The sequence below is a fragment of the Corella eumyota genome, chromosome 2 (assembly GCF_963082875.1).
Source record: "Corella eumyota chromosome 2, kaCorEumy4.1, whole genome shotgun sequence".
NCBI classification, from domain to species: domain Eukaryota; kingdom Metazoa; phylum Chordata; class Ascidiacea; order Phlebobranchia; family Corellidae; genus Corella; species Corella eumyota.
In genome coordinates, this window is record NC_137491.1 from 6,312,017 (window position 1) to 6,338,474 (window position 26,458).

A 26,458-nucleotide genomic window follows, 5' to 3' on the forward strand; every position below is an offset into this window, starting at 1 on the left:
GCACAATTTAACAAATTATAAAATATAATTATGCTACAAACAAAAAAATGAATACAGTGCATTTTAGTTTTCCTACCATTTGCATTTTAAAGTTAAAACAAATTTAAATTTAATGTTATCGGTATTACAAAAAAATTACAAAGTTTGCCAATTTATAGCTTTCGTAGCGTGCTGTAATGTTACCGCAAGCATGACAACTAGACGAAAGCATATAGCCTTAAGCTAAACCGACTTTTTCCATACGATAGTTAACGCATAGTCGAAGGTTTGAATATTTAATACCCCCCCCCCAAAAAACGTTTTTTTGCGCAAGAACTGTAAACTGGTGTTATTACATACAATTTTACTGAAATATCGGATATAGTGTGTTTACCACCGCAGCTCGCAACTTCCCGCATGCCGTATTTTAGTACTATCTATTACAAATTCGTTTCGGTCCGCTGCAAACCGTTACACGCCTCTATAATCTCGTGAATGTAAAAGGAAAAGTTACACGAATGTTTAAAATTTTCAAGTAGTGCTACAGGCTTATACAATTTAGTTTTCGAAATAAATTAAAACTGTACTTTACGTTTTCGAGGGTCAATGCTTGGTTATATTTTACATAGAACAAAAACGTTGTAAACCCAAAAATTGTTACAACATATAGGAAAACAACATTTTGTTACCCAAAATGTCTTCGTATGAAATTGTCAAGTTTCAGATTAGTTTGGATAAAAATAAAATTGAAGTTCAATGGAATGATAATCACGTGAGCAGGTGAGGTTAATAAGGGTAAAATTTAAAAAAAAATTACTCCAGCGATATATGATATTATATAATGCTACCAAATGTTTTTTTTAATATCTATGTATAAATCTTTTTGCAAACGTCTGTACTTGATTATCTACATGATGCTTACTTTACCGGCAGCGTGGTGTAGTGATAAGAACTCTTGCTACACTACCATGAGGTCGTGGGTTCAATCCCCACTGATCTCAAGCTGTAGCGCCCTTGAGTAAGGCGCTATAAACGGTATGAACTCCTGCTGAGCCAGCACTTAATCAGCAGCATAATTACCGGGCAATTATAGTCTCTATAATATCCCAAACTGCCACAGGCAACTCGAGACTGGGTCGGAGTAACTTATGTTACTCTATGTTTAAGTCGCGCATTCGACTTTACCACATCGAGGATAAAGATATATTTACAAAAAAAAAAAAAAAAAACTTTAACATTTTACTCGAGTTTAAATTATTTTTTTAATAGATTTTAAAATTGCTATTCATTAGGTTTCATGCAAAATGGATAAGATTTAGTTGTCAATGCGTTCGTTGTTGTGGCACTGTAACAGGAATTTATTTGGTTGATTTTGTTGAGTTTCCTGATAAAATGATGATTAATTCAGTTTCAATTGATAAAACATCAAGAGGCAAAAAAATTAAATTTTCAATAATAAAGATCACTTAATAACAACGTCAACATACTGTAATAGTTTCCTTTATTTTTACCAGCACTGAAAGTGATATTTAACAACGAAGTGTTTCCTGATCACGTGACTATAGCGCCAATCGACTGGCTTCGAGAAAAATGTTATTGCGAAGATTGTTTAGAGGATAAATTAGCCAAACGTGATGTAATTACCAAAACCTTAAGGCAAAGAGAGGAAAGCGGGGTTAATATCATCCCAACACTTCAATACGACGAAGTTAATAACTCGGATGAAGGCGTGTTCAAGTATACGAATGATTTTTTTTATTCTAATAGCTTTGGTTTTATTAAAGTAATGATGATTTGAATTTTAAAACGATTTTATCTTTAGATGGGTGAAACATTTGGTTGAAGATGGGTTATGTTTAATAAAGAACGTCCCATCTGAAGAAGGATTTGTGGTAAGTTTTTTAAAAGAACTATTTAAGGACTAGTATAACTTTGATACCTTGGATCTTGACCACAAATATCGCAAATTAATTTTTAATATACTTTGCTTTTACAGTTAGCAAAAAAGATCTCTAATTTCGAAGAAACAAATTACGGAGACGTAAAATGCATTTGTATATTTTTTTTCGTTTTACTAAAATGTCAAATATGCCAGTGACTTAAAAATATTTTTACAAATTTAGACCTTCGAAATTAAAGACATTGGGGAGGTTAACGTAGCTTACACGAACTTTAAACTACCACTTCATCAAGATCAACCAATGTACGAAAATCCACCCGGCTATCAGTTTCTTCACGCTGTAAGGTAACATTAAGTCAACCCAAAATCAATTAAAATTTAACCTTAAATATATAGAAATATTGACAAACCTTTTAATTAGGTTTGATGCTTGTGTTACTGGGGGTGAATCGGTATTGGCCGATTTATTTCAAGCTGTTGACATTCTAAGACAAGAATCACCAGAAGATTTTAAAGTCTTATGCAACGTTCCGACTGTTTATTCAACAATCGATTACAGTAGAGGTGTTTATGTAGAATCATCAACAAGAAACATTGTTTTGGACTATTACGGAAAGGTAAGTTAAAGTGCTATAAAAATACGTTGGATAAGAGTTGTACTTTTACAAATTTTTAGGTCGTTGCTGTAAACTGGGGACCATCGATTTTGGCACCACCACAAATTAAAGAATGTGATGTCGACCCTTATTATAAGGCACATAAAGCACTTTTTAAGGTTATAAGAAGAAAGCAATATCAGGTTTTTAACTAAAAAATAAAAATAAAAATTAAGTGCGGTCTAAAATTACAGGTTGCCAATGGGTTTATTTTTTAGTTTAGATTTCGTCTGGAGAAAGGTGATATGATTTGTTTTAGCAACAGGAGGATGTTGCATGCAAGAGAAGCTTTTCAGAGTAATGGAGGAGTAAGACATTTAAAGGTTAGTAAAAATTAACAAATTCATTGTTTACCTCGATATTTTAATAGCATAATTAGGTACGATAGAAAGCTGAAACCTCAATTAAAATTAATCTATCTATAAACCTATCTCGATTTTTTTGAAGGGAAATTACTTAAAAGCTGATGATGTGAAATCAAGATACATGTCCCTCGCATATGAGTTGGGGATAAAAGTTGATCCACCAAAAATAGGAAACAATTCTTCAATTTAAAAAACTTACCTTTTTCATAACACAGACAAAAATTGTAATTAGTTTCTAGCCTTTCTTTTATTAACTTGTACCAATTTAAATTGTGATAAATGTCTTCATAACGACTTACGGTTTACTTCTGCTTTCAAAAGACATTTACTTATTAATATTTACTTTTATTCTACTACACTAGGCTACATAATATTCACATTAGTTTAAATTTTGAGTGTTAAAAGTAATGTAAATGGAATTGTGTAAATAATGGGCATATATTTTAGATATATTAGAGACCAAGGTATTGTTAAAACCCTAAAAGATTAGCTACAGTAAAGCACACGAATAAAGCGATATAGAATATCCTGTCTTATTACAATTAATAAAATAATCTTAAATTGTGTAGCATTGCTATACTTTATTACAAAAAATAGCTCAAATAGGCCTGAAGTCGTGCTCGACCGGACATACCAACGCGTTCATTATCTGCTTGCATCGGTTGCTCGTCGCACGCAAACACATTCCTAAGCTATTTCCCTTTTTTCACAGTAGTTTCTATTAGCGTATATGTTATTATGTATGGTTGAGCGATTTAAAGTATAGAGGTAGAGTGGTGACGGAGAGATATAGCAGCGGTTGCCGCGCAAACGGTAGAGCGGAGTGTATGTTATGATGACTTATAGTTTGAAGAAATAATATTTTATTCTGTAACAATTCATAATTAGTCTTTATTTTATTGTGTTTTGCGTATTGACTCGCCAACGTATTACCAGAGGTCATCAGAAGTATTTCTTGCCTGTGAAATATACGACGTACAAGGTTATTCTGGTGTGTTGCTTACTATTAAACTTAGTCAGACATTTTTACTAAGTTGCTTAACAGCAAACGGAGTCAAATCTTTTATTAACTTAAAAGGTTAACAATACAGAACAGTCGGATTTTAGCGAAGATATGATTTCAACCGGAATATATCCCAATAAACTAATACTCAAAACAAATTTACCTATATAGGCTAGTGAGCGCATACCCAATTTTGTTAGTTTAAGCGATATTTTTCTGATAAAAAGCAAACAAATGAATAAAAGTAAGATGTAGAATGAAATTTAAATAGTTTTTGGTTAGTAAATAAAAATAATTACAAGTTTAATCCATTTTAAAACAGCAGTTAAGCTGCCTGGCCGACAGACACTTTAAAACATGCCAAACCACAAGTTAAACAGTAAAATATAGGCGGATAGTTTGACACAAACTGTTATTTTTATTATAACTTTTATTTTATTTCAATTTTTTGCACATTGATAAGAGTAAATAATAAATACGATATACAATTAATATTACAATTATGCGCCGATAAAAAAATGACGAAATCAATTTAATGATTTAAAACATGTCAAAAGTAATAATGTTTACATAAAGATTTTAAGTATGTTATGGCATGGTCACCAAACCCATAATGGCCGTATTAATCGGGTAACTGTCTATTTAAATGTGTAATCTAACAAAATACCACCTACAAATATCTGTCAGACAATAAAAATGCCAAATTGTATGGTTTGAATTTTACAGACTGCCAAGTAAAAACGAAGCATTATTAAGTTTGTTTAAACACATTTGAATCTGTTTTTGTGGGATAAAATGGTATAAATGGTATGTTAAATGGTATAAGTGGTTAAACATAAATAGCTAAGAACAATAAAGCTTTTTAAAGAAAGCTAATAAATACAATTGGCAACTTGTCAATTTGATTTGCAATATGTTATATATTTGAAAACTTTTAATTCCAATATGGTAATATCCTAACTAATAATTTGTGTTTTTCGTACAATAAACGATATAAAACAGCTTGTTTTGCATTGAGCAGATTTACATTCAGTTAGTTATTAATATTTGTACTAAAACTTCCAACAAGATGTTTTATAACTGAACCAAAAACAATTTTAAGCCTGACACACCGACAAAACGAACATTTTAATAAAAACCCGCTAGATGGCCATTGAAACAAAACTGGGCCTTGAACTAAAAGTTAGGCCAAAGTCCAATAAAAAGTCCAAGTTTATTTTAGGACATAGAAACGGGGCTCATATTGATTTAACGTCATTTCGATAATGACTTTGCATATTCTAATCAGGGAATTGCATGCTTGCTTTTACAAACCACAATGAGTGTACGTGCATAATTTGGTAAAATTGAACAACAAAACATGTCATTTTTAAACGTTTTGCGGGTGGTGTTTGTCGTGCAAATAAGTACAAGTCGTCCTGTTTCGCCTATATAAACACAACACCGTTTAACCTTTAACACGCCACTAGCTTGGAAGGAGTAGCAACTGGCAGGAAATGCACAGCTCCGCAAAAACCTGTTTATTATTGGGTTAATAGTTATTTCAGTTTATCTAAATACAACATGAAAAATTTTAGAATTCCGGATATTTTTTACCGGCACAAATAGAAATTTGAAAGGGATCATTATTTTAAAAAAAACATGGTTTAAATTGAAAGTAATAGTTTTTTGAATTCAAATCTAGGTTAGCTTTAGTATGTCGCTGTATAAAATTTCTAATCATCAAACTAGTTTAGATGGAGATAAAATTGAAGTTAAGTGGAATGATAATCACGTGAGCAGGTGAGTTTAAAAAGAATTATACGTTTCGCTGAACAAAATGGTTAAACATTAATTAAAAACCTATAATAAATTAAACGTCGCTTAATCATATACAATTTTGTAAAAAATGTAATTTTTATGTTTCATGATTTCGTAAATGGTAGGCTTAAATCCAAACCTATTCTTATAAAAAACACTAAGTTTTACTTAATGTAATAAATACTGGATTTTTTTAAAAGGTATCATGCAAATTGGATTCGATTTAATTGTCAATGCGAATCCTGTCGTCCACAATTTTCAGGGCTATATAAAATCGACATATTGGATTTCCCTGATAAAATGGTGATTAACAAGGCTAATTTACATTCAAATGGTAAGCATAAAATAACAAACCGAGATGACATTTTAAATAAAAAATTACTTTAAAAGTACATTTATTTCTATATACCAGCAGAGTTACACGTCGAATTTCAGGAAGAAGCGTTTCCTGATCACGTGACTATTGCGCCATTCGACTGGCTTAGGAAAAAGTGTTATTGCGACGACTGTCTAGAGGACAAACTAGCAAAGAGGGATGTTATTACTAAAAGTTTAAGGCAAAGAGAAAAAAGCGGGGTTAACGTTATTCCAGAACTCCAGTACAACGATGTGAATGGCTCGATTGACGGTGTTTTTAAGTAAATCACATTTTCTTTATAGCCAAGGTTTTTTTCATTGCTTTTAAGGATTAGGCAAAGAAAGCAAGAAAAAAAGGCTATTTTTACGCTAAAACGAATTATTTTACTTTCATATTTTAACGACAGATGGATCAAACATATGGTTGAAGATGGTTTATGTCTTCTTAAAAACGTGCCTTCCCAAGAAGGTTGTATGGAAAAGGTAAATATTTATACAACTCGATCAAAATAAAGTTAAATATGTATAAGAGCAATTAAAGTTTTTTATAGTAATAAATTTAATTGTCATTAAACTCTAAGAGTAAGCTATTTGGTTAAACATCGATCTGGCATCGCACAAAGTGTTTATAGCAATACTTACCATAGAAGCTCAAGCTTAGGCTACAGACTAGCTCTTATTTTCCTTTAACACGAATAATAAATCAGTTTTTAAAAATCTGTTACGATTGTTTTTATTTAATTTTAGTTAATCAAACAAATCTCTTGTTTGGAGTCCACCAACTACGGCGAGGTATTTTGCTTTATAAATTTAATAGCTTTTATTTAAAGAAAAACAACATTTTAACTGATCCAAATATAATCTCAGGTATTTCAAGTTAAGGACACTGGAAGTCAAAACGCCGCGTTCACTAAGTTCAAGCTTCCTTTTCATCAAGACCAACCCAATTATGAAACACCACCTGGATTTCAGTTTCTCAATGCATTTAGGTGGTAAATACTCTGAAAAAGGGTTCATATTTTTATTTAAATATTTTTTACATATTGTCAATTCAAAATCAAATAAATAGTGCCAGAAAAAAGTAATTAAACTTACAAACATTTTTTTAAAGATTTGATGAATGTGTTACTGGAGGTGAATCAAAACTAACAGATTTGTTTCAAGCTGTTGATATTCTACGACAAGAATCACCTGAGGATTTTCAGGCTTTATGCGAAGTTCCAACAATTTATTCGACAATCGATTACGATAGAGACGTTTACGTTGAATCATGTAAACCAAATGTTGTAATGGATTATTACGGAAAGGTGCGTCATACCAGAAAAACGTATTCTATAACCTAGAAGCCCAAGACTTCAATAAATTATGAAACTTTTTAAAGGATTGCCTTTCTTAAAACACCCCTTAATTTATTATATTATTCTACAGACTATAATATTTTAAAAACATTTTTTAGGTTGTAGCTTTAAACTGGCATCCAGCTTTATCAACTACCCTCCAAGTAAAGGAATGCGACGTGAACCGATATTACAAAGCCCACAGAGCGTTGTTAAAAATCATTAGAAGAGAAACATTTCAGGTGAATTGGTTAGATGTTAAAATTGCTAAATTAGTAGATATTTAAAATCAAGTTTGGGATAATTTCAGCAAACATTTAATTTTTGTAGTTCAAATTTCGACTGGAGAAAGGTGATATGATTTGTTTCAGCAACAGAAGGATGTTGCATGCAAGAGAAGCTTTTCAGAGTAATGGTGGAGTTAGACATTTAAAGGTGGATAAAGCTGTATTTTGCCTAAATTTTCGACTAAAAAAAAAACAATAAATATTTCATTAAACATTTTTTAAACCTAAAATTTTATTACAATAATTTAGTAGAAGTATATAACAATAAAACTATTTTTATTTACAATTAAGGGAACTTACATAAAAGCTGATGATATGAAATCAAAGTACATGTCACTTGCACATAAGTTGGGAATGACAGTTCACCCACCAAAGATAGGAAATAATTCTTCGATTTAAAATCATATCAGATTCTATGAAATACAAAGGTTAATTTACTGTTGCATTGCTAATATATAATAGCCTACCCTTTATGTTAATTGTAACTTTATTTAAAGAAGATTTATATTGTTTTAAGTGTAAATCACCCTGTGTTTGTTTTATAAAAGTAATTGTACTTTTTTGATATAGTTATTCTCAATAGTTTGCCCATGTTATTGAACCTAAAAAACAAAATTTGATTTTTAATTAAATTTATTTCTTTGTGTATTGCAATAAATGGAAACAAAATATTGAGTAATAAATATTGTGAATGAATTTAATCATAACAATAAAATTGATTATACCAATTTTGTATTGAGGTTGGTCATAATAAAAATAAAGCAAATACAACAATATGTAACAGCAATGCTACGAAAACATTGCTGATACATAAATTCACAAATGATTTGTAAATCATTGATGTGCAGTTATATTAATAAAATGACTTGTGTACTCATTGCATTTGAAATGCATTATATGGTTTAAAGTATGCACTCCTATAACCACAGTATGTAAGCTTATAAAGACTGGTTAAACAAAATAGTTTAGTTCAAGGCCATTATCGAGAAGTAAAAAATGTTAAACTTTTTTGTTGGTTTGTGAACTAAATACTTTTTTTTCTAAAATGTAAAAATAATAATTTATTTTAAAAACTTGGTTAAAAAGCAAAATGATGGACTTTGACAAAATTTTGGATGAGTTTGGTTCGATAGGAAGATACCAAATCTTCCTTATTGTGATGGTTTCCTACAGTAGTTTAATTTCAGGATGGAATGGTCTGGCAGCTTTGTTTGTGAATTTTATACCAGATTACAGGTAAATTACGTTGTTCAACAATCTTAAGTAAATTTATAAGCTTATAAACATGGTTATAAAAAAATATGGCAAAAATTCTTTATCAAAAAGTCACTTACCTTAAATTTAAAATTGTCTGCTTTATTATAAACAGGTGCAGTGTTCCTCCAATAGACACAAACTACAACCTCACAGAGTCAGAAATTTTAAATCTAACAACACCATATGATGCGGAAACTGGGGATTACAACACTTGTTACAGGTTAGTTGTAAAAACAACATTTTGTATAATTGTAATTAAAAAAATAAAATAAAAATTACTTAGGGACAAAAGTATATATCAAACTATTTAATTTATTTGGCACAAGTTTTAAAATTTTTATTTTAAATTAAGATATAACTACAACCTTAGTTCTTGTGGAGATAACTTGATGTTTTGTGTTAACAAATCAGCTGGCGAGATTCAATGTGATCGTGGTTATCAGTACGATGACTCTGTTTACACAGAAAGTATTGTCACAGAGGTACAAAATATTTTAAATACTAACTAAAGTAACAAAACAACATAGTTGTAAAAAAATTCCAGTAGTTTCACACTAGTAAGTTACAAGTTTTTTAACTAATTGGTTTATGCTTAAAAAAATTGTTTAATTTAGTTTGATTTGGTGTGTGACAGAGCATTTTACGACCCCATTTCATTGTCATTTTATATGCTGGGTTATTTAATTGCTTCAATGACATTGGCCAATGCACCAGATAGGTAACATAATTTAAATAAAATATATATTTCAAGTATCAACATAAAAAAATTAAAAAATAACTATTTGAATTTTTTTTTTAATAAATAACAACTTCTTTTTTTATAAAGATGGGGAAGAAAATCAATTATAACAATTTCCATTGTTTTTGTCTGTATTGTATATATTGCCACTGCTTTTATACATAACTATTGGTTTATGGTAAGCATTCGTTTTTTTGCTGGATTTTTTGGCTATGGAATATTTCTTGGAAATTTTATCTACAGTAAGTCGTTTTCACAAAATATAATTTTTTTTAAAAAAATTACAAAATATGAACCGTTACTCTATTAATTGTTTTATTTAACAAAAAAGGTCTATTTTATTTTTGCTTAAAAATTTAAATTTAAATGTGTTTTAGTTGTGGAAATTACAAATGATAAATGGAGAACATTAGTTGGTCTTTCATTTCAAATTAATTATGCTGTCGGTTACATGATTTTATCTGGTATAGGTTACAAGTGGAGAAACTATCATGAACTTTTGGTACCTAACCTTCAAAAAACTAATTTTTTACATAATAATTGTTAAATACTTATAAATCATAATATAATTTAGACATAAAATATTTAAGCAATATACTCAATTTTTGTTCTTTTGTCAGTTTGTATTAGGAGTTTTATGTATTCCTTACGTTTTGTTTCAATTAATTCTGCCCGAATCACCAAGATGGTTGTTTGCAATGGGTAAAGATGAAGAAGGAAAGAAGGTAAATACTTATTAGTTTTATTTGCTTAGATTTTCATGTTTAAAATTTTTTGTGTTTAAGAAATATTTAAACTGTATGTTAACATACATTTTTAAAATACCAACTTAATAGATTAAATTATGTTGTTTCAGATAACAAGAAAGTTTGCGAAATTTAATGGATACAAAATAAATGAGGCAGATATTTGGAAAAATGCTGAAGTAGAGGATCCAATACTCAAGGTATGTTTTTTGATTTTGACTAAACTTACATGCTTTTTAATCTATTCATTCAAATTTTTATTTGAATTTATTAAAAATGTGGGATTAACTTTAAGTAATTATCACTAACAGGATGATGGAAGTCATAAAAAATACACATTTATTGATTTATTTCGTACAAAGCGAATGGCAATAATAACCACTATCCTAACTTATGATTGGTAAGTAAATTAATATTATTTTTATTTTTAAGACATCATTTTAAAATTACTAAAACAAAGAATAATGTTTATTTGATTTAACCCTATATAAATAAATACTAAAAATTCTTTTACTACAGGTTTGTGGTTAGTTTGGTTTATTATGGAATCAGTCTTAATGTTGGTGCCTTATATGGAACTGTGTTCGCCAATAATGCAATTAGTTAGTATTTCATTAAAATAAATGTAATAATTTGATGATCTATAAAGATCATAAAACTTAAAGCGTTAAACAAAAAATGGCGTGTAGACTTATTAACAAGTATAGGCATTCAAAAATTCAAATAATGTCCTTACATTTTAGATGGATGCTTCGAAATTGGATCTTTTCTATTTGTGATTCTGCTCATGGATAGAACTGGCCGCAAACCAATGTTTATTTTTCTAATTATGTTGTCAGGAGTCACAATATTGGGTTCAATGACAGCAGTAGAACTTTCAAATGGCAATGCTGGTAAAGTTTTAAAAAATTACGCATAAATGTAACATAAAAAAAAAATAACATCTAATAAAAATATAAAATTCAATAACAATTTTTTGATAAATTAGTTAATTTTTTAGATAGTGTTGTTATGTTATATTGCAGGTGTCAATACTTTAAGTGTGGTACTTGCTTGGATTTGTAAGCTGGGAATATCGGGTTCTTATGGAATTTTATACACAATTACATCGGAACTTTATCCAACAGTTATAAGGTAAATACTACATAAACAATATCAAGCACCCAAAGTTAATAAGTAATAAGTGTACCCTTGTGACACAGTGCTGCAAAGGCTAAACAACAAACTATAAATAACAAATAATTAAATAGGTATATAAGCTACCGTTTTGTAGAAGTACTGGCATGGGATTATGTGCACTCATGGAAGGAATATCCGGTGTTTTACTTCCCTTTGTACTAGCCATACAAAAATATATAAGTTGGCTTCCTAATTTCCTGTTTGGGGTTATGGCAATTATCGGGGCATTGTTGTCTTTCTACTTTCCTGAAACACAAGAAAATGCCATGATGGAAACGCTAGAGGAGGCCGAGTTGTTTTATGCAGGAAAATTAGACAAATCTAAAAAGTATTTAAAAAATTTTTTTTGAAACACTTTTTGTTAACTAACTTAAATGCTACCTGTTGTACTTATTATATTTTTAACTTGTTAAAGGTATTTAAGTGTTTACCAATAAATTAGAATACAAAAAAATTCAGCTAACTCAATTGTTTTTAATGTAAAATTTTAAATTTAGATTCAACACAAACTATGACGACACCATTAAAAAAAATATTGCATATATTGGGGATAACATCGAAACAAAATTATAACTTTAATTACTATTTTTTATCACACAAATATATCAAACATAAAATTAGTGCCAATTCACCTATCTCAATTGCTTTTGTATATTTTTGATTTTTCTACATCTTCAAATCCTTAAGGTTTTATATATATCTCATAAAAAATAAAGTTCATAAAGAGTCTATGTAAGTTAATATTGGTCTACACAGGCACTGTTAATAGGTTGACTATAAATATTGTAGTAGTCAAGAGATCACAAATGAGTTACATAAAAACATTGTCTAACTTAAACTGTGGCTAAAGAAAACTCAAAAATTTAACAAATTTATCCCACTACAATTTCATCTTACAAATTTACTTAAACATAATTTTAAAAATTTAATTTGTTGTAGAGAAAAATACAAATTTAAACAAAAGCCGTCTGTTAGTTCTTGTGAAATGTTTTTATTGTCATAAGTAACATTTTTTAAATTTATTATTGTAAGTAAAAAATTATAGTTTTTTTTAGATGTTTGTAAAAAACTACACTAAAAAAATAATTAAAATACTTTTAACACATAAACTAATTACCAAAAAATATTTGTTAATGTTATAATGCAAATCTAAATTTATTAAAGGAATATTATTTTCTTACAAAAAAAAAACAATTAAACTTGTATATATTTGATTAAAAATAAAGGCTTTTTAAAATAAAATCTTACATAACTATAGGAAAACCAGGTACAGCCAAATGGGTGTATTCTTTAATCAATCTTATGGCAGCAACGAATGGTCAATTTTATAACAAAATTATACATAAATTTTTTTGACAGAAAAAAAAATATGGGCAAAAAAGTTTAAAATTTTAACTGGTGCAGTAAAAAACCCTATGTTAACCTTAAAGCTTCTGTCACAAATTAAGTTTTCTCTACTAAAGAATCAATTTATTTTAAAATTGATTTCACTAAACAACTTTCTTTACATCTGAATTAAAAAATTACCTTATATATACAGTAAAAAATAAAAATTACAATAAAAATCGATTACTATTATTAATCTATGCTATAAGTAGTTCTATTATTGCTATAATCCATTATATATTTATAAATAAATTATATTTTAAAACATAATATAATTTTTAGATGAGACCCAAAAATATAAAAAAGAAAAGATTGAATAAATTAAATGTTTATATACACAACAATTATCCCTGCATATAACCATTAATTATTTGGTGATAAATCACTACTGAAATTAAACACACATTAGTTTGGATTTGCATATCTTCCCATAAACAAAATCGAATTAGAGGACTTGTGTTTTATTAAAAACATAAAAGGATGATCACACATGACTTCTGGACTAGGTAAAACCATCATAAATGTAGCCACCATTGCTGTGGCAGCGGCAGCTTCTGTTCCCTCTTCATTAACTTCAATGAAAGCTTTGTGAGCAACAGTGGATACAAATAAATCAGGAGTGCCAGAAATGCCGGAGAGATCTGCTGTTGAAGGATCAAATATATCTTTTATACCCAGATCTTTTAAAGGCTTGACAAGATTCGAACCATACTCAATCTTCATTCTTGGCAAGCTAAGAACAATTTTTTGCTTAAAAAATTGAGTTGTTAGCTTGTTCAAAGTATCAACACTTAAGCTTTGCTCTAATTTCTCCAAACCAAATTTATCTTTTGGAAGTAAAATAATCATAGATGTTTCCTCTCCTTTATATGGTAGCTCAACAATTTGCAATCCGAGTTCTGGACTCTCAGCATATCCATATTTTCCTTCCCTTGACATCATTTTTACCTTGGAAGTTTTGTTATCGGACACATAAAAATCTGCATCATAAGTAACCTTTTCATTAAATTGATCAAGCCAGTTACCTTTAAAATAAACCGCATTCGCTAGGACCAAACGAACAGCACTGTTTATAGCACCATAAGGTAAAAGATCTTTAATTTTTCCATGTGTTTTTTCCTCAGCCCACTCGTTAATTTCAAGTCTAGATTTTTCTGCATTTTCTTTAAAATCAAGCGCCTTTGTTTGAGATTTATAAAATCTTAAAGTTGCATCTTTAAACTCGTTTTTTAAGGAATACGAAGCCTCAGGAAATAGTTTGTTTGCTATTTCAAGAACGACATTTTTAGAATCTAAACTATCCAGAAATTTTAAATTTTCACCATGAAAATCATCATCACACAAATCCTGAACTCCGAGGCCACTTTTTAACTCTTGCCTTGTGTTAGCCTTTGATCCAAGTAGAACCATCGATAAAACAGAAGAAACACTGTAAGGAGATACAAAAACATTTTCTTCCTTGTTTTTTGGAAGAATTCGATATAAACTCAATGCAAATTCTGATTTATTCTTAGACATTTTTTTCTAACAATTATCTCACAAATGATAAACAAAACTAATCTTAAAAATAGATTAAAATATGGTTAAGTTTAACAACAAAAAATGACAATAAAAGGATTTTTTTTATCATGATTCTATAAAATAATTAGAAAAAAAATACTCCACCCATAAACCTCAAGTATTAAACATTATAAGTTAATCATTTATAATCACTTATACAGTCTTAAAATTTTATATAAAAAATTTGTTGACTTTATTACCATATATGGCCAATATTTCAAAACATTTATTGATGAACTTACACAAAAAATCACATAACCTCAAAGTATTATTAAAATTTTTATGTTTTATGGATGATTTATTTATTAGAATAAAATTAAAAAACACTTCAATTCGATATATATTTTGGTAAAATAAAATGTATATATAAAATTTACAATTTAAAATTTACCCTCAAGATCAACCCAACTTTGTAACTGAAGATGTAGAATAACATTTAATCTATTTACAAGTATATACATTGCTTAAATAGTTCAAAGCACATGTTATCAATTCAACTTATTAAGAAAAGGCAATCTAGTACCGAACAGAACACTCTTTTAATATTAAACAAGTTGTAGTAAAACAGCAGCAAAAGCATTTTAACAAGCTGTCTATAAAACATCTTTTAATAATAAATAAAAATTACCAAATTTTTAGGCACTTAATTTAGAAATAATATTATATATCCAAAAAAAGGCAACTACAATACTGTTATAACATGTCTGTATGTGCAAACAATAATGAGGTAATGGTGTTTGTTGTATACCTTGTACAAACAGGCTGAAACATTATGCAAAGAGCATTGTTTGTCTATAAATATTTAAGTAATTGTATAAATATATAAAAAAAATATCAACTAACTGACAAATACCCAATATTTTTTAAAAGTTACACTTTTAAAAGCAAATGATTTCACATTATTTAACATGCAACAAATACATCATTTACTTTTAATTACAGAACACTCTCTGACTTTAACATTAATGTTAAGTTATGCATTTAACGTAATGTGTTTGAATGCCGTTTAAAAATGTCCGATTTGTCACTTTTTCCGAATGACAGACGACAGAGCGTTAAGCTGTTGAGTGCCCATATATACATTTATTTAATTGACGTAACAGACCCTTTTATTTCTCATACTCATAAACATAGGTTATCTTTATTTAACCAGTCAGCTTAACCTTTAAAATATAGTACCATAACAAAAAAAATATATTATAACTTTTAACTTACCAAATACATTTCCAAGTTGAATGAGCACGTGCGAATTTGTATATTTTGGTAAACCCCTGCTTCATGTTTCCAATTTATTTAATAGCGTTTCGTTTTATGTAAATAGACATAAAAATTTTTGTTTTACCCTAATGGCTTTATTGTATTGTTTTGCCCCTTGATAAACTTAATAGATAACCATAAAAAGAAATATTTTATTTTTATTAATTTAAAAATGTAACTGCATGTACATGCAAATATATTAAGAATACAACTTTAAGGTTACTGCAACATAACAACTGCATGCAAATAATAAAATAAACGATAGATATGCAAAAAAATATTAAACGTATACAATATATTCCCGAGTAATATTGCTAAAGGAATTCATTGAATATTTTTTGAACGTCGTTGAAGACTGCATTAACTTCTTGTTCAGAATCAACCTTTTAAACAAACAATATTTTTTTTATATTGCAAATTTCCTCAACTAAAATTACTTACTAAACAGCTGCAACAGATATAAACATAAATATTTATAAAACAAAAACATAATTTTAAGTTAAAAAAATCCTGTATTACCCTTCTAACTTTATTCAGCTTCTTATAATGCTCGATAACCGGCTCGGTAGAGTCAACGAAAGTTTTCAGTCGTTTTCTGATTGTTTCTTCGTTGTCGTCGGCTCTGCCACTGGTCTCAGCTCTTTTAAGTAATCTTTTAACCATAGTCTCTTGTGCAACATCAACCCATAACACAAACGTACAAGGGCTGATCTGTTAACAAAAACAATTGACAGTGTTCTTTCAGTATAATTGTTAATATTTTTTCCAAGATTTTACAAAATTTTAACATACAAACAATGTCATTGCCTATATGTTATGCACAAACTAGCTAATTATACCATCTGTTCAAACTCAATTCCTTGCTGTACTTCCCTTGGGTATCCATCAATCAGAAATCCTTTACTATCTGGATGGCTTTCAATATTATCTTTAATCAATTTTAATACAGTAGCCTGTAAAATAGAAAGTTAGTAGGCATATACTAGCTACACAACATTTTTTAACGTAAATGCTGTTATACTAATTTTTCGTTCGTGCAATGAATGCTACATTACTAACCAAAGGTACTAGATCCCCTCTCTCCATTATTGCTTTTAATTCCGCGCCCCTTTCTGAACCAGAAGTTACCTCAGCCCTTAACAAATCACCGGACGAAAAATGAGCGAATCCATACTTCTCGACTATTTTTTCGCATTGTGTACCTTTGCCAGAGCCAGGGCCACCTAAACCAATACAAAGTTTTGCATAACGGAAGTAGGCTAATATGCACGCCGAGTAATAAAAATAAATAGCCATTTACTGCATTATCGAACAGTATTAAGTTAACCTTTTAAACATAAATGCAAACTTTATACGACCACACGTAGGCTACACATAGTTTAATGTTTTTTTTAATTTTCTAAGGTTTTCTGAAAGCCATTATGCGGCGGGTATAGTTTAAAAAATAGTTGAACTCACCAATAACAAACACGATAATCTTGCCTTCCATTGTACCTAAATCATAACAATACGCTGTGTTCTAGTTTCAAGTATATACGGTAAAATAAGCAAACTACCAAAGTCAGTACAGCAGCCCTGCTATATAGCTAGTTTGTACTTTGTATGAACAAACACTTTAAAAATACGATCCTTACCAAGTAAATATTTTTCTAATACCCACAACTAGTAGACAAAAGACTTGTTATATTGGGATATAATATTTTAACTTGACAGCTAGCTTTAAAGCATAGTCATGTTATCACGTTTTACAGAGCGATAGGAAGTGCATTAACCTAGGATTATAAACATCAGAACACGTCACAACATTGAAAACAATGTAGTCCATACCTTTGCTCTTTGCTTCTACGTTACTTTTAACTTGAGACGAATTGGATGTAGGTGACTATATTAAAAAAAAATATATATACGTTTTTTTTACAAATAGTAGATTCTTAAGTCTTAACTTATATCTGTAACAGAGAAATAATTAATTCTTTATATTTAATAAATCTAAGATATAAAAAGAAACTGAGCGCATAAAATATTAACGAGAAAGATTGAAAACGCCTTAGTAGCTATGCCAAAGTCGCAATGACATTCCACACTCGCTACTCTGATCTATTTATAAATATGATGAAAAGTTGAGTTGGTTTGAATTGAGTGATAGTATATCAGGATATGGTGGTGATATATAATAAATAACGATCCTTTGTTAAACTTTAACTTAAATAAGCATAAAGTACAGTTTATAGTAAAAAAACAACAACTTGCATTAATATTGCCCATGCAAGCAAAACTTTGACATGGTACTAAACTACAGATAAATTACCAAACCAAGTAAGCTATGTAGCATACTATTACTAAGATTAAGCCTACAAAAATACAGCCAGACAAAAATCTTTTTTTTGTTAAAATCACTTACAATAGGTGGCAGTGAAGGTAAGGCAGTCCTGTTTGAAACCATTGAGTTTGGAGTTTCTAAGAAAAAGTTACAATTTTTTGATTTAAAATTACCCTCAAAAAATATTAAGTTAGAAATCACAAATAAATACACATCACAAATAAATAGTCACCAAACTAAAGCCCTACCTGTTTGAAAAGTATTTTTGTGTGTCTTTGGTTTTGTTTTAATGGGAGGAAGAAAAGTGGGGGAAATATAGGAATCCCATGTTAACATTCTGCAAGATCCTTCTTTTTTAGCTTGTTCCACACATAATCCGATAAAATCCAAAGGATCATCGGGTCGTTTATGCAACAAGCCAATCATTACACTCTAACATAAACATGAAATAACTCTAACAGCTTTAATGCAATTTAGTACTGTCAAGTTTAATAAAATGGTCATGAATATTTAGTTGATTGGTAGCAGGTCAATAAAGTAAAGAAATGAAAGTTTACAATTTTATAAAAGGGCATTATTGAAAATAACCAATTGTAGTGTATTTTAAAGCTCCTTAACACGTTTAGAATGCAATTAATATCAGGAGTTATCCTACCTCCATAAATTGAGCGATGTTGTACTTATTCAAATAATCCTGGCCCAATTCTGGAGTTAAAGACATTGTCTTAAATGTTGACTTAAAACAACCTTAAATATATATCTTCAAAAGTATAAAAATATACCTATATAACGAATTTAAAATAACAAATCATAATGTTTATTTTCAAATTCCTAGAAAATTTAGCGTTGATTGTAACCTTGGTCAACTTTAAAACGCAGAGTTGCCAACTAAATTTTCCAGTTTTAATTTTTCAGAAACTAACTTTCTCTATAAAACTGAAAAATTTTTTTATTTTTTTTTGCAGATTTTATTTAACATATATACATGAGAAAATAGTACATAAATTTACAATAAACAGATTATTTGATGTAGGATTTTAAAACTGGTTATTCTTGTTTTTGTCCATGGACTTGTGAATCTTCCTGACCTTGTAAACTATTTAAAAACTCCTCACCCTTTTTACATTTTAAGACTATGTTTTCAAGATCCTGCTTTCTTTTTTTAAGTATTGCATTTGCTTTCTATAAATAAATACAAGTTGTGTTTAAAAAGTAGAAAACCATTAATTTAAAACTAAAATATAATTGTTAACTCTTGTTATTTAGATTTCTTGTTGAATTTAAAGTAAAAACAGTAATTTTACCTCAATTAATTCCTCTCTGTTATCCTGTACATCTTTAACTAATTTGTCAGTTTTATCCTTGAAGCTTTTAAGATTTTTTGCCATTGCAACAACACAATTAAGATATTCACCTTCTTGCTTATCACAATCTTGATTGGTAGCATCAAGGCTAAAATAATTCAAAAAAAATTTATTTTAATTCAAACATTGTTTGTAAGTAATTTTGATTAAAAAATTAGGAAAAATTTTATTTAAATGTATTTAACTTACTCGTTTTGAGCTGCTAACACCATTTCTTTAATTTCTTCAACAGATTGAGATTCAACTTTCCTTAAAGTACTGAGAATTTCTTCATTTTTCTCCATATCTGTTTTAAACTTCTGTTCTTGAGAATTTGCCTCCTAAAACAACAAAACAATATTCATAAAGACCTTTATGTAAAAAAGTAAACAGCGTAACAGTTCAACCCCAATCTACAAACAATAAATCTTAAAACTTTATTAAAATAAATTTTAAAGACCTCTTATCAAGAAAATTAATCTTTTTTATTATAACAAAATTTTTTATTACGAAATAGATTAAATTTTACAGACTTGTTTTTCAGCTTGCAGTTCAGCCTCCAATTTGTCAAATTCTTGTTGAAGTTTTTCTTTTTCAGATTCACAGTCTTGAAGATGCTCTTCATCCTAGTTTAAAAGAGAAAGGTAGATTTTAAACAAATACGGTAAGAAATGCATTAGAAAATATTGAATTAAAATTGCATTAGTCTATCAATACCCACTAATAGCAGCATGTTAAAAAACTTTTTTTTTACAAACAACACCGAGAGCATATAGAACAAACCTGCAGTAATTTTTTGTTCATGTTTTGATTTTCTGTTGTTATTTCTCCTACTCTTGTCAACAATTTCTTATTTAGCAACCCAACATAAGGCTAAAAAATAATACATGCATACTTGGTAATAGCCTAAATTTTAATTTTTTTACGGATATATGAAAAATTGTCAAAAGATAATAAAATGTGATTTTTTAAAATCAGTAAAGAATTAAACTTAAATGTATATTAAATGTATATAACTATTTTTACCATCATGTTTGATATAAGCTGTTGGGCATTACTCTCCATTCCTTCATGGCCAATTCTAAGCTGCATGGCGACATCACTTGGTCTCTCTGGTGCCCCAACTGGTAGAATATGTTCTTGTAACATCGAGTGCACAACTTTGGTTTTGTGATTAAGTTGTCCAACCAAATCATCCATCTAAATAAAGCAAATAAAAATCGTTTTCTAAAATACTTAAAAAAAGTTGTTATAATCTTAAAATAAATGTAAATAATTTTGTTTTTTTAATGTTTCTACCTTTTGGATTGACTTTGAACAATTAATCTCGACATTCCAACATTTTTCTTTCAACAATTTAGTTTTTGACAGAAATGTCTCAATAGATTGTTTAGTTTGGTTTTTCTTAAATGTTAAATGCTCTAAATCTTGGGGATTTATTTCCTTATAAAAATCAAACAACAAAAATAAACAATTAAGTTTACTTATAAAATTATGTTTAAAATGAAAGGCTTGAATCGACAATTTTTGTGTGCAAATAAAAAAAATTTCAAAGTATACCTGTTGTGATATCTGAGACTTAAGGTTAGCAATTGTTTCTTTAATTTTTACGATCTCAAGTTTTCTTTCCTCAATTGAGTTAAGAGCTTCCGTAGTATTTGCCTTTAATAAACAACCAATATTAATTTATTGTATCAATTAAGTACTGTACTCATTTTTTAATACATTTTATCATACTTATGGTTTTTGATCACAACTAATTTCTAAAAATAAACTGTTACTTACTGTTTTAATATTTAGATAATTATCAATTTGTTGAAAGTATGTTGTGTATTGATCGATGTTACTTTTCATGCTGGTAATTTCATCTTCCAATCCTTCATTTTCTTTCTAAAAATTATGAAAAAAATTTGAAATAGGGTACAATTTAAATATATACAAGATAAAATCAAAAAAAAATGTGACCAATTAAAGAAGATGTCTTAATTTTTAAACAAATTTACCTTCTCTTTATTTTTCTTCTCATATTCTTCCAACAATGATTGATTCGCAAGTTTTAATGACTTAAATGTCCTATGAGAATCTCTATCCAACTGTTCTATAATAATAAGAAAACTTCTATAATATTAAGAAAATTTAATTAAAAATTGATTAGTAAAAAATTAAAATGCAAAAAAAATGTAAACGAACCCAAAACATCATTTGCAGATTTTAAAAGATCGTCATAAGGTCCATCATCTCCTTGCATGAAAGCCATGTAAGCACTAGTAAGAAAATCTCTTCTCCACTTCAAATTTAAAATTTACTTGTATATATATTAGGCTTAGAATTTTATGATTTTAGTAAGACATTACACTTTAAATAGAATCGACTTAAAATAATAATTTAATTATTAATTTACATTTTTTCTAGGATCCAATTGAACTCTTTCTGCCACCTCATTTGCAACTGCATCTTTATACTAAAACAAAATATTCAAAAATCCTAACAAAAAAGACAAATAAGAATTTAACATATATTATTGCTTTAAACTCAATAAGTATATCAACCACACTATTTTACCATATTTATTACAATGAAAGCTCACCTCAATAAGAGTTAAGATCCAGGTTAACACACCCAAAGATTGAGGCCAGGCACTCATGGTTCCAACATTTGCTAAAGTGCTTTTTGATATACTGTATGGATAACTGAAAAAAACACTTTATTAGTATGCACATGACCAAATAAATTTATAATGATTATTAGTATATATATATATAATAATTTTTACATATGGATATAAATTTAATAAAATTTGAATATTTACCCCAAAGTTTTAAGTGTTTGAATCATGGCTTCTTCTGGTTTTCCCAATAACCGATATTCACCTAATACAACTGCAACAAGAAACTGAAATATGGTGTGATAGGTTTTGTTAGTTGGTGGATTTAGCATCTTTGAATTTAATAGATCTGGGAAATTGAGTTCTCTTAAAACCTGAAACAGTTAATGTGTATTTTGTTGTAAAGGGTAATTATTATGTTGTATTTGATTCAATTTTTTTTAGTTCAAAGAGTAACAAATAAGAATATTTATACAATCAAGGTTAAAAAGGTATATATTTAAAAGTATAACCTACACTCATTAAATTTAAGATTGATTTTTTCATATAATCTTTATCGTTAAGAGGTCTTGTGTCTTTCATTCGAGTCTCTGATTGACTTATGTACGAACCACGGACATTACCTTTAACTTTTAAAAATAAATTAGCATTTTAACATACAGACAGGCATAGGCTATTTTCATTCAGACATACAAATAAATACCTATAAAATAAATATTATTTCAAACCCTGTCTGTTTGCTGCCCAAAAAAGTTATGTACAGAAAATAGAAAACAAGCAGACATGAGCTGATGAGAAAGGGAAATATTAGACAATTTGCAGCACCAAAAACAAACAGTATAGGGCCTTCCAAATAAATTAATACAAATTTTACCTGTTGACAGAGTTGATCTACCATTAGAAAATCGTTGTTGCTGGGTTTGGGGAGTTCGAATAGAATTTTTTCTTGAACTTGTTGGGATTAATGAGTGTCTTCCCCGCGCGCTTCCTATCGAAGACTTTTTGCTTGGCCTAGGAATCATTCTGTTTAGCTATTATAAATCCCTTCGTAATACACCATTTATTATATTTGTCCAGTTTCTGTTAAAATTATCGAAATAATGTTTATTGTTGTGTACGATAATTTTCCCGCGTCTGTATTAACTTCACAACTATTCAATCACAACACTTGAGTTTTCGAACCAATCACATTTATATGATATTTATGGAAATTAACATTCAGACAAAAACATTTATTTATAACTAGACGACACATAATAATTTGCTTTTACTTTTTAATATAGCTAATATAACCATAAATCACATAGTGCCACAATAGGATGCATGACTGCATTACAACCTATAACGTTAAGATTTCGACAACTTGTAAACAGATTAAATGCCTGATTTTGTCCAATTAAAATGTATCCCACATTCTGACGTCATTAATGGTTTGTTTTACATATTATTATGGATACAGTTTCCCACAAAGGATGTGATTTCAAATTGGCTTGGAAAATCGAATATAAATTACCTAATTAGTTTTCTTAAAGTTAATGTTATATTATATAATACAATATTTTAGATTGTAAATGTGTGACTATAAACCTATGGCGTTCTTTTATTTTCAAAAAATTATAAATTGATAATCAGTATGTTTGATATGGAATAAACAATGTCTTTACTAACCAATTTGCAGGCACAGTCTGCAATAAAGGTCTGGAACTTATAACTTTGAATTCAATATTGGCACGGACGGAAATACACTTAAACCAGGTGGCTTTAAACATCGATAGCCATTAGCCACAAGTCGAGTCGTATCGCTTATTGATGTGCAACAGATAACTAAAACTTGATAGGTCTATGAATAGGGTCGTATCAATCACAATTCACTACACAGATACGCGAATTTCCCAGTGCATCTGACAACGACATAAACATGTACTTGACCTCGTGTCTTTGTGGTAAATGGGGTAACATGTAAAAGTACGGCGCACTCCCATTTACCGCTAGCTATTGTCACGCAACTCGTCATGCCGATTTAAAATAACAGCGTAAACGAAACGAGACGTTGAAAGAAATAATTTTTGCGACAAGTTTAAGATATGTCTCGCATTGATTTTAATTATTCTGTGAATATCGCTAGCGCTAAATAATTCCCATGGCAAGATATTAGACCGCAACGAATGACAATTACCACGAACAAGGAAACACAAAGCATTAGATTGAAATATAGCGTTATGGTTTGTTTCATAAATAAGAAAAATATTATTCACAACGAATTTTGTAAACCAAGTGCATATGTCGCGTAATACGAACACATTTTTTTTTAAATTGATTTTCTATGCACCATACATTATATTCCTAATAAAGTAATCAATTTGGTAGCATCGTGTACGGACATTACCCCTAAAAACTCGTGTTTTTAAGAAAAATGGGTCAGTTAGGTATTAGGTTTTCTGATAGGAGTTGGTTCGACATAATTTCTTATCTACGTGACACTTAAACAAACCTTATCACTTTTTAATACAGAAGCACGTAAACTGCTTTAATTGAAAAGTTTTGAATCAAGCAAATGCACACGAGTTTTGATAAGAAAATCGAGAACAATTTTTTAATACCAGTTTTTTGAACAAGTGAAAATTATTTTGGGTATTTTTTGATAGAGTAAACCACATATTTACCTAATTCTTTGTCTTAAATGACTCAAAAATAAAAATCAATAAAAATGTTTCTTGTTTACAACGCGTTAACGTCCAAAAAAAAATCGCCAATTGTGTTAACGTTTATAAAAATAAAAAACGACTGTTTTTATTCCCTTTGTCTACGAAAGTGCCTTCCATGTAACAAGATAGTATAAAACGAAATCAGATGTTTTACAGGGTAAAACATGTATAGTTGTGTACAAGTTTCACATTGTAACTCGGTAGTAAGACCACACTACAGTTTCTTAAATCAAGTTGTTATGTAAACAGGGTTCATGTTTTGGGATGCAATATTGTCTCTTTATCTTTTTGTAAAACACGGCGTGGGAGACAAATTCCTTTGCATCTCTAATTATTGTTGTTGAATTGGTGGATATAAATATATAAAAAAATAACAATTCCATTTATTTTTGCAGTTATGAAAATGCTACTATTCGTACACTTAACTCATTTTCTTATTTACTGAAAATATTTTTACACAAGTTAAAACTTTATTGCAGAATTACAATAAATATAAAAAAAAACATTTTTTTTACTATTATTAAGTTAAAAAAGAACAAATAAATATATTTTTTTTAGTAAATATATATTTTTTTAAAACCTAACCTTGAGTAATTCAAATGTAAACAAGATTTTTTCCATTTGTTTTCTCTGTAGATCTCACCGAAAACCATTAATTACTCTATTGGGTTAGATCAAACAACGATTAAAAATTCAAAAGAAAGTGTAAATTGACACTAAATATAAAGAGATCAATTAAAATCAAAAGGATGTTAGTGTTTGTATCAATTACAGTAATGAGGCGTCGGCATAATTGTTAGATAGACAACTTAAATAGATTTAAAGTAAGCAGGCCCCTGACTAAGTCAATATCCGATGTTGTCATTCATGTTTGCTTGAAAGCACCTCGGTAATATAGATCCTATTTGAGTAACTTTGTTATCCCAAATAAATATAAGTAAAGCAGAATTACCGATATACATAACGTTTAAAATTCAATACTATATTATAAGAAATAATGCTTTAAGTTACTGTTTAAACAACAAGCTTTTGTAAAGAACGCATGACGCAAGATTTTACATAAAATAACCCAAAGTAGCTTAAACTTTTTATAAACCACACGTTTGTGAGTTTAGGCATTTTCGTCACAAACCCGAACACAAAACCCTATTTTTTTCATTCGATTGGTCATAATTGAATTTAAATAAGCAATCGATTGACTCAAGATATCTTGATCGATGTTATTTAAATAGTAGTCAGCGTATTAAGCTAACTGTAATAACATAAAGTTTTGGTGGTTTTATTTTCTTTGTTTATCACGTTGCGAATATTTTTGTTTATGTTGCCGAACGTCGTAATTTAAAAAAAATATATAAGGTAGGCAAAAAAAATATAGAGTAAATATTATTATTAAACACGAAAAGTTGCGTTTTTAGAAAGTAGCTCAGATACATTTGAATTATTTTTTATATTATTTCAAAAAAGTTGGACTGTTTTAAACTGCGATAATGGAGTTTTAAACAAAAATCCAGCGAATCTTATTGAACAGCTTTGAATCAGCAGGGGTTTTTAGGCATACCTAAAACAAACAATAAGTTGTACAACAAATTAACAAATGTTGGATATCACGTTACAATACTACCCTGTAGATAACTACCGGTTGTATTTGTTAATCCTGAAATAATGCAATTAATGCAG

At 28.8% G+C, this 26,458-nt stretch overlaps 5 protein-coding genes and 1 pseudogene across 5 annotated transcripts; 3 read left to right on the forward strand and 3 right to left on the reverse strand.

Annotated features, from left to right (window-relative positions):
• Positions 1-667: 667 nt before the first annotated feature.
• Positions 668-3,145, forward strand: LOC145742253 (gamma-butyrobetaine dioxygenase-like). Its single transcript, XM_082560035.1, has 10 exons — positions 668-759; positions 1,272-1,411; positions 1,494-1,716; positions 1,802-1,871; positions 1,976-2,020; positions 2,103-2,224; positions 2,301-2,496; positions 2,556-2,678; positions 2,754-2,858; positions 2,983-3,145. The coding sequence occupies exons 1-10, from the start codon at positions 674-676 to the stop codon at positions 3,088-3,090; spliced, it is 1,218 nt and encodes a 405-aa protein (XP_082416161.1). The 5' UTR covers positions 668-673; the 3' UTR covers positions 3,091-3,145.
• A 2,448-nt stretch (positions 3,146-5,593) lies between these two features.
• Positions 5,594-8,280, forward strand: LOC145742159 (gamma-butyrobetaine dioxygenase-like). The gene is made up of 10 exons (XM_082559931.1): positions 5,594-5,685; positions 5,904-6,037; positions 6,116-6,341; positions 6,468-6,543; positions 6,808-6,852; positions 6,928-7,049; positions 7,172-7,367; positions 7,517-7,639; positions 7,728-7,832; positions 7,976-8,280. The coding sequence occupies exons 1-10, from the start codon at positions 5,600-5,602 to the stop codon at positions 8,081-8,083; spliced, it is 1,221 nt and encodes a 406-aa protein (XP_082416057.1). The 5' UTR covers positions 5,594-5,599; the 3' UTR covers positions 8,084-8,280.
• A 494-nt stretch (positions 8,281-8,774) lies between these two features.
• LOC145742254 (solute carrier family 22 member 3-like) lies at positions 8,775-12,125 on the forward strand. The gene is made up of 14 exons (XM_082560037.1): positions 8,775-8,921; positions 9,001-9,161; positions 9,294-9,423; positions 9,556-9,659; positions 9,768-9,922; positions 10,058-10,182; positions 10,301-10,405; positions 10,537-10,626; positions 10,738-10,826; positions 10,946-11,028; positions 11,170-11,319; positions 11,452-11,560; positions 11,677-11,933; positions 12,103-12,125. The coding sequence occupies exons 1-13, from the start codon at positions 8,775-8,777 to the stop codon at positions 11,765-11,767; spliced, it is 1,539 nt and encodes a 512-aa protein (XP_082416163.1). The 3' UTR covers positions 11,768-11,933; positions 12,103-12,125.
• Positions 12,126-13,396: 1,271 nt separating this feature from the next.
• Positions 13,397-14,527, reverse strand: LOC145741943 (leukocyte elastase inhibitor pseudogene; annotated as a pseudogene).
• Positions 14,528-15,943: 1,416 nt separating this feature from the next.
• On the reverse strand, positions 15,944-18,922 carry LOC145743984 (adenylate kinase isoenzyme 1-like). The gene is made up of 9 exons (XM_082562069.1): positions 18,784-18,922; positions 18,377-18,560; positions 18,210-18,265; positions 17,636-17,690; positions 17,267-17,302; positions 16,868-17,031; positions 16,648-16,761; positions 16,328-16,519; positions 15,944-16,191 (listed from the first exon to the last, which is right to left on the reverse strand). Exons 1-9 carry the CDS (start codon positions 18,847-18,849, stop codon positions 16,123-16,125), a joined length of 936 nt encoding a protein of 311 aa, XP_082418195.1. The 5' UTR covers positions 18,850-18,922; the 3' UTR covers positions 15,944-16,122.
• A 177-nt stretch (positions 18,923-19,099) lies between these two features.
• Positions 19,100-23,128, reverse strand: LOC145743983 (kinetochore protein NDC80 homolog). Its single transcript, XM_082562068.1, has 16 exons — positions 22,951-23,128; positions 22,593-22,705; positions 22,281-22,450; positions 22,059-22,161; positions 21,873-21,932; positions 21,662-21,758; positions 21,475-21,569; positions 21,257-21,361; positions 21,032-21,133; positions 20,771-20,914; positions 20,498-20,671; positions 20,255-20,344; positions 20,005-20,097; positions 19,682-19,812; positions 19,433-19,580; positions 19,100-19,310 (listed from the first exon to the last, which is right to left on the reverse strand). The coding sequence occupies exons 1-16, from the start codon at positions 23,096-23,098 to the stop codon at positions 19,176-19,178; spliced, it is 1,908 nt and encodes a 635-aa protein (XP_082418194.1). The 5' UTR covers positions 23,099-23,128; the 3' UTR covers positions 19,100-19,175.
• Between the last annotated feature and the right edge of the window lie 3,330 nt (positions 23,129-26,458).

Excerpts from the sequence above, each read along its gene's own strand:
- LOC145742254 (XM_082560037.1), top strand. The coding sequence starts at position 8,775 with ATGATGGACTTTGACAAAATTTTGGATGAGTTTGGTTCGATAGGAAGA. Across the intron at positions 9,162-9,293 it reads GATTACAACACTTGTTACAG|ATATAACTACAACCTTAGTT; the intron begins GTTAGTTGTAAA and ends TTTTAAATTAAG. Across the intron at positions 11,561-11,676 it reads CTTTATCCAACAGTTATAAG|GTATATAAGCTACCGTTTTG; the intron begins GTAAATACTACA and ends ATAATTAAATAG.
- LOC145742159 (XM_082559931.1), top strand. The coding sequence starts at position 5,600 with ATGTCGCTGTATAAAATTTCTAATCATCAAACTAGTTTAGATGGAGAT. Across the intron at positions 5,686-5,903 it reads AATGATAATCACGTGAGCAG|GTATCATGCAAATTGGATTC; the intron begins GTGAGTTTAAAA and ends TTTTTTTAAAAG. Across the intron at positions 7,368-7,516 it reads TAATGGATTATTACGGAAAG|GTTGTAGCTTTAAACTGGCA; the intron begins GTGCGTCATACC and ends AACATTTTTTAG.
- LOC145742253 (XM_082560035.1), top strand. The coding sequence starts at position 674 with ATGTCTTCGTATGAAATTGTCAAGTTTCAGATTAGTTTGGATAAAAAT. Across the intron at positions 2,679-2,753 it reads TAAGAAGAAAGCAATATCAG|TTTAGATTTCGTCTGGAGAA; the intron begins GTTTTTAACTAA and ends TTTATTTTTTAG. Across the intron at positions 2,859-2,982 it reads GAGGAGTAAGACATTTAAAG|GGAAATTACTTAAAAGCTGA; the intron begins GTTAGTAAAAAT and ends ATTTTTTTGAAG.
- LOC145743983 (XM_082562068.1), bottom strand. The coding sequence starts at position 23,098 with ATGATTCCTAGGCCAAGCAAAAAGTCTTCGATAGGAAGCGCGCGGGGA. Across the intron at positions 21,134-21,256 it reads ATTATCTAAATATTAAAACA|GCAAATACTACGGAAGCTCT; the intron begins GTAAGTAACAGT and ends TGTTTATTAAAG. Across the intron at positions 20,098-20,254 it reads TGAACAAAAAATTACTGCAG|GATGAAGAGCATCTTCAAGA; the intron begins GTTTGTTCTATA and ends CTTTTAAACTAG.
- LOC145743984 (XM_082562069.1), bottom strand. The coding sequence starts at position 18,849 with ATGTCTTTAACTCCAGAATTGGGCCAGGATTATTTGAATAAGTACAAC. Across the intron at positions 17,303-17,635 it reads CGTAGAAGCAAAGAGCAAAG|GTACAATGGAAGGCAAGATT; the intron begins GTATGGACTACA and ends GTTATGATTTAG. Across the intron at positions 16,762-16,867 it reads GAGGGGATCTAGTACCTTTG|GCTACTGTATTAAAATTGAT; the intron begins GTTAGTAATGTA and ends TCTATTTTACAG.